The sequence below is a fragment of the Lepidochelys olivacea genome, assembly GCF_965140295.1.
Source record: "Lepidochelys olivacea isolate rLepOli2 genome assembly, chromosome: 2".
NCBI classification, from domain to species: Eukaryota; Metazoa; Chordata; order Testudines; family Cheloniidae; genus Lepidochelys; species Lepidochelys olivacea.
Genome location: NC_140412.1, coordinates 198,602,492 through 198,616,370, shown reverse-complemented (window position 1 = coordinate 198,616,370; position 13,879 = coordinate 198,602,492). Strand labels below are relative to the sequence as shown.

At 42.2% G+C, this 13,879-nt stretch overlaps 1 protein-coding gene across 1 annotated transcript in view; it reads right to left on the bottom strand.

The window, feature by feature from the left end:
* NEK10 (NIMA related kinase 10) overlaps positions 1-13,879 on the bottom strand; it is a 185,081-nt gene that overhangs the window by 155,447 nt on the left and 15,755 nt on the right. Inside the window, exons 4-7 of the mRNA XM_084620570.1 lie at positions 12,203-12,333; positions 10,360-10,458; positions 2,325-2,409; positions 1,099-1,140 (exon numbers count right to left, since the gene is read on the bottom strand). Of these exons, the coding sequence (XP_084476696.1) occupies positions 1,099-1,140; positions 2,325-2,409; positions 10,360-10,458; positions 12,203-12,333 (357 nt within the window). The remainder of the gene's footprint in view (positions 1-1,098; positions 1,141-2,324; positions 2,410-10,359; positions 10,459-12,202; positions 12,334-13,879) is intronic.

Here is a 13,879-nt window from a genome sequence, read left to right as displayed (position 1 = left end):
ACTTCACTGTGAATCTTAAGAGCTGAATATTTTAAACCCTGAGCATAAAGGGAGTCTAATCGAGAGGAAGGATTCAATACCAACACCAAGATAGCACGAGTGGGACGCACAAGTGTACTCTCAAGTGAGAGCTTTACTCTTTGAAATTGATTTTGTTTAGATTCGGAGAGCCAATGCGGGCACAGTGGGAGCAACGGACATGCACCCATGACCAACAGTCAAACAATTTTAGCTTTTTTACCAGGATTCCATTTTTACTTCCCACAAAATGGAAAATGAAAACTTTTAACATAAGACGCATTACAAAGGCTTTTTGGCTTCCCTGGATCATCAGACTAAATTAATCAACGCTGTATTCCAGAATGCTAGCTTCTGTGTTCCAAACAGTTCTATCATCACATAATATGTGCTACCCTTTTTGTCTGCAAGAATTAAACCTGGACAAATAAAAACTATTTTGTGCAGAACAAAACTAATGTTATGCATTTTGATTTTTTTCAAAATTATATTTCTGTTTATTTTGTCCTTTTCACAACAACTGCCCAGAGACTTTTCTTTTAATTTGCCATGACCAAAGTCACATCCAGCAACATGGAATGCTATGCAAAGGAAGCAACAATATAAAAAAAACCAAAACCTGACAGACTTCATTAATTAAAGCACAGCAATCTGTGAAAAACAGTCCTTTCAGTGTGCTTTTATTTCAAACTAATAGTGTTTCTGTCACTTTTGTTATTCCTTCAGAGAAGTCAGTTGGGGACTTTACACACCCTTCCCTCAAAATCCTAGAACTTATTCTCATGACTGAGCCAAACGTGTGTTGACCTTTAATAGTCTTTTTCACTTTAGCAAACTAGCTACTGGCTAATCCAATTAGCTGGAAGAAAATGTCATTGGTGCACCCTACTAAATTACATGTACAGTTGCTTTGGGCATAATGGGTAACCACATGTACTTATCCAGGTGCTAATCGGAGAACAAATTTATTTCTCTCCATGTGCCAACAGAATAACACTTTTACAACACATTTCATTCTTTCCTTTGCAAAAACAAACTATTGTGTAAGATAAGAGACAAAAACAATAAAGAATATTTTACCTGGGCTAGGTTTTCAATCCCACCCAGGTTATGGAGCACTTCCTGAACAAAAATAAAGAAGAAAACTAATTAAGTTTGTCATAACACAAACACTGGGACAAATCAGTACTTTAATATAAATGGCCTATTTTTGGCAGTGCTGAGCTTTCCCATAGCACAATGGAGTTAATGGAATTTGTGGGTGTTTGGCACCTTCAAAAATCAGGCTGCTTACATTTAATTTTGAACATCTGAAAATTGGGACAATAATGTATGATTAAGCTACAGAATGCATGGAACTGAAGCAAATAGCTTAAGTTTCTAAAGAGGATTAGAGATATGGAACCATAGAAATGTAAGACTGGAAGGGACCTCAAGAAGTCATCAAGTCCAGGCACATTGCACTGTGGCAGGATCAAGTAAACCTAGACTATCCTTCACCAGTGTTTGACCAATCTGTTTAAAAACCTCCAGTGATGGGGATTTCCTAATTTCCTTGGAAGCCTATTCCAGAGTTTACCTACCCTTAGAGTAAGTTTTTCTTAATAGCTAACCTGAATCTCCCTTGCTGGAGATAAGTCCACTACTTCTTGTCCTACCTTCAGTGGACATGAAGAACAATTGATCACAGTCCTCTTTATATCAAAGTCCTTAACGTATTTGAAGACTGTTATCAGATCCACCCTCAGTCTTCTTTTTTCAAGACTAAACATGCCCAGTTTTTTTAAACCTTTTTAACCCATATGAAGAACAATCTATAATCGTAACAGGTATGATACTATTAATGGCACCCAGTCATTATATTTCAGAATACCAGATGATCACCAGTGGGAACAGGATGGTATTTCCCCCAATTTTATAGGTTTCTACAAGTAATGCATTTGCATTGTGAGGGTTCTATATGTCTCTCTACAGAGTTGGCCAGTATCAGGAACAGGATTCTTAGACTCGACTGTTCATCTCTTCTGCTATAGCAATTCCTATGTTCTTATTAAGACTTAATGACTACAGATACTGTACAGGAAATATCAGAAGTTGAATAAATGCATTCTGCAAAAGGCACATGTATACAGCAAAATGTTTGTATCAACTGCAACGGTTTTGCAGTTTCAGTACTCTTACTTGGTTAAACTTTCACAACTGGAGTTTTGTTGAATGTTTGTAGTTTACTGTTATGTTTTCATATTACATATATAGTTTATATGTGTTCTGTCTTTCAATAAGAAACGATATTTTGGCAAACCAACCTGATAGCATGGATCCCTCATTAATAATCTCAGACAGATTAGTACTCTCAGGAAATGGATGGATGGGGCTCGATTAACCCACTCCCTGTAGCAGAAACATCAAAAATATCCAGTTATAAACCCGAGACAATAACAAATGCGTAACAGTGAACATACATAATACAGTTTTTCAATTTTGGTCATGAGTCATTATGAGATTAAGCATATTTTAACAAAACAGCATATTTTAATACTACTTGTATTCAAGCATGATAAATACAACTTAGCTGACACAATATGAATTCCCTGTGAACACATTAGATTTCATTAAACTGCACATTACTAACTATCACTTGTTACACCTAACAGACACAATATTCACTCAGGCCCTAATCCAGAAAAGCACATGCTGATCTTTAAGCGCAAGTAGTCCCTCTGATTTCAATAGGACTGCTTGTGTGCTTAAAGTGAAGCACCTCGACACAACAGTATGACCAAGTTCCAGGACTGAGTATCACTGAGCTATAACTTTTCAAGATAGGATACAAACAAATGGTTTTCCATTGTCTATGAAAGTTATATATTCTACATTCTTATAAAAAAAATCTTTAGACACCCCCCCTCCACACACACACACCTTTTTATAGACAGATACACACTCCATATATATAAGGGGTGAGTATCTATCTATCTCTCTCTATAAAGGGATGTGTATCTGTATTTCTCTGGACAAGTTATCCAGAAACAGAAGAAGCCTACGTGATATGGCAGTTCTCTTCCCTTGTTATCATTTGCTGTTGGGAATTAAGCCAATGGCTAAAAATATTTTGATAACAATAACGGCTGTGCTGTAATAGATGCAAATAGAACTCCAGCATCAACTTATTTGGGACAGCCTCTTTGCATCCCAGCTCTGTTAAGAGTAGTGGCTCTATCCTAGGTTTTCACACTTGCCTCCCCAGAAAAATGGTGCTTTGCTTTCAAGGAGAATTGATAGCTTGCACAGAATGCTTTTGCAAGGTGTGTGTATGTGTGTGGGGGTTGTGCTTTGTAAATAAAAAATATTATTATATGCTGTAAAATGACCTCTATTCTCTGTTTGGCAATAGTGTGTGGAATAGAAGAGGAGTGCTCTTCAGCATGCCTTAAGAAGTGATTCCTTAAAGTCTCAGTTTTTCAGGAGGCCCAGATCCCTGACAGAATCCATAGGCTTTAAGAGGGCAATCTGTCTCTCATGTTCCCCTGCAGGGGTAGTAATTATCCGATGCAGCCTCTAGAGCAGTGGTTCTTCACCTGGGGTGCACTCATCCCCTGGGGGTGCAAGATGCCCTTTCTGGGGGTGCGAGATAGGCCAGATTTTTTTCGAAGGTAAATCATCGAAAACACAAATTAAGCACAGGCAGGTAAATACAACTACTTTGTTTCATCAAACCTATGTATCTGTTAACATTATACATTTTTTAATGATTACTGTAATATACAAACAAAATATATATCTAGGTTTAAAGAACTGACCTATTTCAACGATTTTTGAAAAGGGGTGCGAGAACATATTTTGATTTTTGATAAGGGGTGCGAGAACGTATTTTGAAAACCAAAGGGGTGCAGGCTGTAGTAAAGGTTAAGAACCACTGATCTAGAGGCTTTGACCTTCTGCAATGGCAGTTGTTCTAAAGAGAGGCTGTCAACATACGAGTAGCAATGTACTTATAAAAGAGCATGTAATCCCCTTGTGACTGCACTTGTGTTACTGGTTTCACAGGGCTATTAATATATGCTAGTATTATTAACCTTATCCAGGTCTTTCATTTTCAATACAAGGTACTTACTTCATTATAGCATCATCAAAGGGATGGAAAAACAAAAAAAGTCAGAAATAATTAGGTATGTCGCAATGCATAAATAGTGTTTGGAAAGAGATAACATACGGTTTCCTTGAATTATCAGCAAATGAAGTTGTCTCATTAGAGTTCCTCTACAGGAATACAATGACACATTGCACTGTACCCAAAATAGAAGGGGGCTAAAATTTTCAAAAGCGCCTAAGTGAATTGAGAATATAAGGCCTGGTCTACACTACGAGTTTATGTTGGATTTAGCAGCGTTAAATCAAATTAACCCTGCATCCGTCCACCCAACGAAGGCATTTTTTTTTTTGACATAAAGGGCTCTTAAAACTGATTTCTGTACTCCTCCCCAACGAGGGAATTAGCGCTGAAATCGACATCGCCATTTCAAATTAGGGTTAGCATGGACGCAATTCGAAGGTATTGGCCTCCGGGAGCTATCCCACAGTGCACTATTGTGACCGCTCTGGACAGTGCTCTGAACTCGGATGCACTGGCCAGGTGTACAGGAAAAGCCCCGGGAACTTTTGAATCTCATTTCCTGATTGGCCAGGCGAGCTCATCAGCACAGGTGACCATGCAGTCCCAGAATCGCAAAAGAGCTCCAGCATGGACCAAACGGGAGGTATTGGATCTGATCGCTGTATGGGGAAAAGAATCCGTGCTATCAGAACTACGTTCCAAAAGACGAAATGCCAAAACATTTCAAAAAATCTCCAAGGCCATGAGGGACAGAGGCTATAGCAGGGACGCAACACAGTACCGCGTGAAACTTAAGGTGCTCAGACAACTGTACCAGAAAACCAAAGAATCAAATGGACGCTCCGGGACAGAGCCCCAGACATGCCGCTTCTATGCTGAGCTGCATGCAACTCTAAGGGGGGCTGCCACCACTCCCCTACCCCTGTCCGTGGACTCCAATGATGGGGTACTCTCTGCCATACCTGAGGATTTTGCAGATAGGGAAGATGAGGTCCTAGGAGGAGGACGAGCTTGAGGAGAGCACACAGCACACCATTCTCTCTGACAGCCAGGATCTTTTTATCACCCTGACTGAAGTACCCTCCCAACCCAACGAAGTCTGAGAAGGGACCTCTGGTGAGTGTACCTTTTAAAATATAATACATGTTATAAAAGCAAGTGTTTTTTAATGATTAAGTAGCCCTGAGGACTTGGGATGCATTCGTGGCCAGTACAGCTACTGGAAAAGTCCATTAGTGTGTTTGGGGATGGAGCGGAAATCCTCCAGGGACATCTCCATGAAGCTCTCCTGGAGGTTCTCTAAAAGCCTTTGCAGAAGGTTTCTGGGGAGAGCAGCCTTACTCCATCCTCCATGGTAGGACACTTTACCATGCCATGCTAGTAGCAAGTAATCTGGTATCATTGCATGACAAAGACTGGCAGCGTGTGGTCCCAGTGTTTGCTGGCATTCAAGCAACATCCGTTCTTTATCTCACTATGCTATCCTCAGGAGAGCGATATCGTTCATGGTAACCTGGTTGAAATAGGGAAATTTAATTAAGGGGACATTCAGAAGTGGCCGTTCCTACTGGGCTGTTTGCTTGTGGCTGAAAAGAAATCCTCTCCGCAGTTAGCCACGTGGTGGGGGGGGCCATTGGCACTGAGCTGTTCGCGTTTGGCTACCAGGGATCTTCCCTGATACCAGCCACGCAGTGGGGTGAGGGGTAAAGCAATCATCCCATAGAATTGGAGTAGGGATGGGGGGTTAGTTTGCTTTCTGCTGCTGCAGAAAACCGCAGCACTAAATGGAAAAGGAGTACTTGTGGTACCTTAGAGACTAACAAATTTATTTGAGCATAAGCTTTCGTGAGCTACAGCTCACTGAATGGCCAACTCAACGTGCTTTGCTTGGTATGGGAGAGGAGGGCGCTGCTGTTATGAAGTTTGCAGAAGCCAAAAGACTATGGCTTACCATGGCAGCCTCTAAGCCGAATTCTGTTGCCTGGCACTGCGTGTGTGATCTTTAACACCAAAGCTGCAGGCACTCAATATAAGATGCAAAATGCGACCTTGTACCAAAATCACATGTACTATGTAATGTGAATAGTGTTGCTCACCGTGAAAGAGGATAGCCATTGTTCTGTAAACTGTATTTTTTTAAATACTTCACTCCCTTTTTTTCCTTCAGCAGCTGCAAATGTTTCAAGCCTCCCTCCTCCGTCCCAAAGGCTATCTCAGATAAGGTGGCGAAAAAAACGCAAGCGCAATGAAATGTTCTCTGAGCTCATGCAGTTGTCTGGCACTGACAGAGCTCAGCAGAATGTGTGGAAGGACACAATGGCAGAGTACAGGAAAGTGGCCGATGAACGTGAGGAGAGGTGGCGGCAGGAAGATCAGAAGAGGCATGAGGCAACGCTGGGGCTACTGCGGGATCAAACGGACATGCTCCGGCGTCTGGTGGAGGTTCATGAACGGCAGCAGGATCACAGACTGCCACTGCAGCCCCTGTTTAACTGCCCTCCCTCCTCCCCAAGTTCCATAACCTCCTCACCCAGATGCCCAAGAACACGGGGTGGGGGGAGGCTCCGGGCACCCAACCACTCCACCCCAGTGGACAGTCCAAGCAACAGAAGGCTGTCATTCAACACGTTTTAAAGCGGCCTTTTCCTTCCATCCTACCCTCCTCCCACCCCCCACCCGGGCTACCTTGCGAGTTATCTCCCTATTTTTATAATCAATTAATAAAGAATATATGTTTTTTAAACGATAGCGACTTCATTTCCTTTGCAAGCAAGCTGTGACCGAAGGGGGAAGGGCGGGTGGCTTTCAGGGAATTTAGAGTCAACCAAGGGGGCGGGTTTTCATCAAGGAGAAACAAAAAGAAGTGTCACACAGTACCCTGGCCAGTCATGAAACTGGTTTTCAAAGCTTCTCTGATGCGTAGCGCTTCCTGCTGTGCTCTTCTAACTGCCCTGGTGTCTGCTGCACATATTCAGCGGCCAGGTGATTTGCCTCAACCTCCCACCCCGCCATAAACGTCTCCCCCTTACTCTCACAGAGATTGTGGAGCACACAGCAAGCAGCAATAACAGTGGGAATACTGGTTTCGCTGACGTCTGAGCGAGTCAGTAAACTGCGCCAGTGACCCTTTAAAAGTCCAAATGCACACTCTACCACCATTCTGCAATTGCTCAGCCTCTAGTTGAACAGCTCCTTCCTACTGTTCAGGTGCCTGTGTACGGCTTCATGAGCCAGGGCATTAAGGGGTAGACTGGGTCCCCCAGGATAACTAAAGGCATTTCAACAACCCCAACAGTTATTTTCTGGTCTGAGAAGTAAATCCCTTCCTGCAGCCGTTTAAACAGACCAGAGTTCCTGAAGATGGAAGCATCATGAACCTTTCCTGGCCACCCCACGTTGATGTTGATGGTCCCTTGTGATCCACCAGTGCTTGCAGCACTATTGAAAAGTACCCCTTGCGGTTTATGTACTGGCTGTCCTGGAGGTCCAGTCCCAAGATAAGGATACGCGTTCCATATATAGCCCCACCACAGTTAGGGAATCCCATTGCAGCAAAGCCATCCACTATGACCTGCACATTTCCCAGGGTCACTACCCTTGATAGCAGCAACTCAGTGATTGCGTTGGCTACTTGCATCACAGCAACTCCCACAGTAGATTTGCCCACTCCAAATTGATTACCGACTGACCGGTAGCTGTCTGGCGTTGCAAGCTTCCATGGGGCTATTGCCACTTGCTTGTGAACTGTGAGGGCTGCTCTCATCTTGGTATTCCTGCGCTTCAGGGCAGGGGAAAGCAAGTCACAAAGTTCCATGAAAGTGCCCTTACGTATGCGAAAGTTTCATAGCCACTGGGAATCATCCCAAACCTACAACACTATGTGGTCCCACCACTCTGTGCTTGTTTCCCGGGTTCCACAGCATGAGCCTGCCCCAGTAACACCATGATCTCCAGATTGCTGGGGACCGCGGTTTTAGAGAAATCTGTGTTCATGTCCTCATCACCGCGCTGCCGTCGCCTCCTCGCCTGGTTTTTCAGGTGCTGGTTCTGCATAAACTGCACGATAATGCGCGAGGTGTTTACAATTGTCATAATTGCTGCGGTGAGCTGAATGGGCTCCATGCTTGCTGTGCTATGGCGTCTGCTCGGGCAATCCAGGGAAAAGGGCGTGAAATGATTGTCTGCTGTTGCTTTCATGGTGGGAAGGAGAGTTGACTGATGACATTTACCCATAACCACCCACGACAAATTTTTGGCCCCATCAGGCATTGGGAGCTCAGCCCAGAATTCCAATGGGCAGCGGGGACTGCGGGAACTGTGGGATAGCTACTCACAGTGCACCACTCGGAATGTCGACGCCTGCCACGGTACTGTGGACTCACACCACCGAATTAATGTGCTTAGTGTGGACGCATGCACTCGGCTTTTTACAATCTGTTCCCAAAAATCAACTTCGTAAAATCGGAGTACTTTCATAGTATAGACATGGCCCAAGTCCCATTTTCAAAAGTGACTTAGGCACATAGGAACCTAAGCCTATGTCTACACTAGGAGAGTTTTTCCTGGTATAGCTATACCTCTGTATCTACCAGCAAAGTGCTCCTTGTGTGGGTGCAGCTATACCAGCAAAGCTGCACTTTTACTGCCATAGTTTATTCCACACACTGCCCTGAGCAAAATAAGATATACTGGCAAAAGTGTAGTTTTGCCAGTATAACTGCCTCTGCGCTAGGGGTTTCTGTCAATACAGCTGTGTTGGTCAGGAATGACTCCTGGAAGAGCTATGTCAGCCCAGAAGTCTGCAGTGCAGAAATGGCCAAAGTCCCATTGCAAGGAGACTTAGCCTCCTAAGTGCATAAAACACTGCTGAAAATGAAAAGTAGGACCAGACTTACAAAGGTATTTACATGTCTAAAGATGCAGATAGGCATCTAGTGGAATTTACAGAAGGTTCCAAGCAAGTTAGGGTCCTAAACTCCCACTGACTTTCATGATTTTCAACGGAAGATGGGTGACTAACTTGGTTAGGTTCTTTGAAAATCCCTCTAGACATCTAACTGGAGCTTTAGGTGCCTAAATACCTTTATAAATCTGGCCTTAAAACTCCTAAATCACTTGGGTGTTTTTTGAAAGTTTTGCCTGGGGTTTAAATAGAAAATTTTGTTTAAATATAAAATATACATTTCTTTCAGAAAATAAATCTCAGTGCCTATATTTTCTTGAATATCTTTCACTTATTTCTGTAAAGATCTGTGAGACTAGAACCCAGGTCTGTGGAGCCTGGGATGGCTGACATTCCCATATTGCCACTGGAGAGGATGGTGGGGGACATGCAGAGCTACATCTATTGAGCACAGTGACGGTTAGGCACTGCAGGAAGTACTGCTCAAAGGGTCTAGAGTGACAGCACCCTGCAGCCCTCTGATTGGCCAAATGCAATATTTAATCCTGGAGGGCACTCCAGGAAGTTTCCTGGACAAAACACAGAGACTTCTGGCCTTTGGCAACTCCAGACTGCATCTTGCTTCTGATCTCAAATCTCTAACCCCAGCCTGACTCTGACCCTGGCTCTTGTCTCCTGATTCCATCCTGGTAATTAACTCTAACATCCAGTCTCAGACCCCAGCTTGACTCTCACTCTTGCTTATTGATCATGGCTCTAGCAATTACTCTGATCCCTACCTTGGCCATCCTTACCTCTGGACACGAGCCTAGCTGTGACCGTTAGGCCAGTCCTTACAATTTCATGTGAAGTTTTGATATAATTCTATGAGAAATGGTATGAAAAGGGTTTCCCCTCTATCAGCCTTCAATGGTCAAGTAAGCATGAGTAGTTTTACAGTGCTGATGCAATTGAAATGAGTAAAATGTCATTGGAGCCTGTTTTTTCTGTAGATGGGCATGCCATCAATAACAGGGGAAATCAAAGAATCAACTTCCAACAAAAAAATTACAGAATTTTAAGACAACAGGTTCGCAGTGTGTAAATGAACTCAGGAAGCAGAGAAGTATTATCATCATCTGCCCAGATTTAGATTGGGAGACCCAGGTTTTTTTATATTAAAGATCTCCCAGCCCCATATTGTGAAACCAACAGTTTCTATACCACAGGGACTGTTGCTGGCATGTACAAGCCACACCTTACTCTCTCTTCTTGGATCCCTGCGTAATCCAAGCAAATGAGTAGTCTCCTCTATTACAGACCTACATGTATCACATGGTCTTACCTGCAGATAAGTCTGTTCTTAACCAAAGCTGTAAAGATCTCTTGAAACTGTTTGTGTTGAGCGTGCTTGCTAAAATGTCTCTCATTCCTGTAGTTCATACTGCAGGGGCCGGGGAAGAAAAATGAAGTTTTGTTAATTACATTGTAGTAAGATAAGTTTAGATTACTGAAAGTCAATGAGGAGAAAACAGACTTTATTAGCAGTTAATTGTTGAGATTATAATAGTGTATGATAACAAACTGTTTGACTATCATGACTACTACTTTTATTTAAATTAGCATTTAGCAGATCTCAACAGCCTATGCAGCAGCAAGTGGGAGCAGCCATTCGGTAACTGCCTTCATACACTGTCACTACTGGTATTGTGGCTCCAGCTCTGCCCCTCTTTTTTTACTCACTGAAAGATAACACTTTCAGATGTATTAACAGTATTAAAAAATACTCATAAGGTAAAACCAAATTACTTAAAAGAAACACCAATCGCAAAATGCATACAGAAAAAGCTAAACACGTGATTCTGAACTGCTGACTTAATGCATGATCCTAAGTCGCATGGTCCTAATCTTACTCCAGTTCCCACCCTATTGTCTACCATCACTTTTTGTTATGTAATGTTGAATGTATGGTGTAAGCTTTATGGGGCAGCAACAGTGCCTTCTGTCTGGAAAGCATGATGCACGCTTGAAGTGTTACATAAATAACAATGACAAACGAGAGTGAAGTGGCACGGAACCATTTTGGGCCAGTGACAGGGACCAGACAGTCATGAAGAAAAGGTCTTGAAGGACAATAATTCATAATAATTAAACACACATGCTATTAACCTAAATGTTTAGAAGATGTAGCACTTTTTAGCAGAAGCAGAATTAATCTGACATAACGGGGGTTTTTGAAGGTTAAAAAAAGCCATATTTCATCTTTCTGACATTTCCTAATGACGTTAGATTTAGAGATGTTTTAATATTTTATATGATGTTTTAAAAATTAATTAAAATGAAAACAGTGAGATCTCAATTATTCAACTCTCATTTAGCTAAGAGGTCCGATGTGTCTGCCAAGGTTTGAACAAAGCTTCTAAACTCTGAAAGATTGGTGCTTCTGTCCTCCAAATCTTAGCAGCTGCACGTCTTCTATCCTTTGAAGAGGAAGCCCAACAGACTTTGAAGAATGTGCTCAGGATCCCCTGATTATCCAACCTCCTGATTTTCCTGATGTTGTGTGTGCTCGTTCTCTTGCACAGCCACGACACTTCTACACAGTACAACCCTGATGATATAACAAAGCATTTCAACCACTTAAATGCAATATGTTCAACTTTTCAGCTAGCATGGCTGGCAGAACTTTCTTAACCATATACATTTAAATAATGGGTGCCCCTAAGAACACACAACATCAGAAGAACACATCAGATTCTACCTTAGGTATCTTATGATTCCTTCCTGTGTTTATAACAATGCAAATAAAAAAATCCTTAATGGAACAGCAATCTGAACTGCCAAACTGCCCTTGGGAAACCTTTAATCTGATTATCTATTGCATTTTGCAAACCACACATCTATTCTTTCCTTTAGAAGTGAATATGTATGATTTAATATGTCCTTCAAACATTTACTACTTAAAAAGCATGAGATTCTGGGGTTGCAAGTATCAATTATATCTTTAGCACTGTTAACCTCACCTTTGCTATTTTTTAAAAATCCCTCATTAATAAAATAAGAAGAAAAACTGTTGAAAATTTAAAGGTGTGATTTAAACCCACGGAAGCAGAGTTAGGATTAGAACTCCAAGTTCATGCTCCATCCATACTTTGCATATTTGATTAAAAGAAAGGTACAATCTTTACCTAAAGTTTTCAAGCTCAACAGCTTCAGTTGATTCTTGCCATTGACCACGGCTTCTTTGTCCATTAGTCTTGGTGTATTGTTCTGACTTGGTCATAGTATTTTGAGCAGTTTCAAAATTAATGGCTGGCAGCTGCAAATGCAAGGGAGGCTGTGCATAAGGCAAACAGTATATAGAAAGTAATCAAGCAGAGAAAAGCTTTTGTCTTCTCAAATTCTTATTGGGATTTCAGATACTGTCTAACTTAAGATCCAACAATTGCCATTATAAAGGTAATGCATACATCACACAATACAAACAAAGCTATTTTAATGCTCTGATCCAACGCAGTGCTGGATCAAACTGGTAGATGAACAAATATAACAAATTTTGAGATCAGTGACCCTCCAGGCCAGCCTGCTACAGGTTGTATTAAACCACTGACATTATACACTGTTTCAGAAATGTTACTGTCAATCCCACTTACACAGCTGTACAGAGGTACAATATTTCCTGTCACTTTAGAGGTCTATCTGTATTAGGTGACTCAGCCATTTCAACTTTAAATGCTAAGTATTTCTACCACCCTTAGAACAACGCTTCCTCAGCTCTCATCCCCTAATGCCCCTACTCTACTTACGCTACATTGATGACATCTTCATCATCTGGACCCATGGAAAAGAAGCCCTTGAGGAATTCCACCATGATTTCAACAATTTCCATCCCACCACCAACCTCAGCCTGGACCAGTCCACACAAGAGATACACTTCCTGGACACTACGGTGCTAATAAGTGATGGTCACATAAACATCACCCTATACCGGAAACCTACTGACCGCTATTCCTACCTACATGCCTCAAGCTTTCACCCAGACCACACCACACGATCCATTGTCTACAGCCAAGCTCTACGATACAACTGCATTTGCTCCAACCCCTCAGACAGAGACAAACACCTACAAGATCTCTATCAAGCATTCTTACAACTACAATACCCACCTGCTGAAGTGAAGAAACAGATTGACAGAGCCAGAAGAGTACCCAGAAGTTACCTACTACTGGACAGGCCCAACAAAGATAAAGCAGAACGCCACTAGTCATCACCTTCAGCCCCCAACTAAAACCTCTCCAACACATCATCAAGGATCTACAACCTATCCTGAAGGATGACCCATCACTCTCATAAATCTTGGGAGACAGGCCAGTCCTTGCCTACAGACAGCCCCCTAACCTGAAGCAAATACTCACTAGCAACCACACACCACACAACAGAACCACTAACCCAGGAACCTATCCCTGCAACAAAGCCCATTGATAACTGTGTCCACATCTCTATTCAGGGGACACCATCATAGAGCCTAATCATATCAGCCACACTATCAGAGGCTTGTTCACCTGCACATCTACCAATGTGATATATGCCATCATGTGCCAGCAATGCCCCTCTGCCATGTACATTGGTCAAACTGGACAGTCTCTACGTAAAAGAATAAATGGACACAAATCAGATGTCAAGAATTATAATATTCATAAACCAGTCGAAGAACACTTCAATCTCTCTGGTCACTCGATTACAGACCTAAAAGTGGCAATTCTTCAACAAAAAAACTTCAGAAACAGACTCCAAGGAGAGACGGCTGAATTGGAATTAATTTGCAAGCTGGATACAATTAACTTAGGCTTGAATAGAGACTGGGA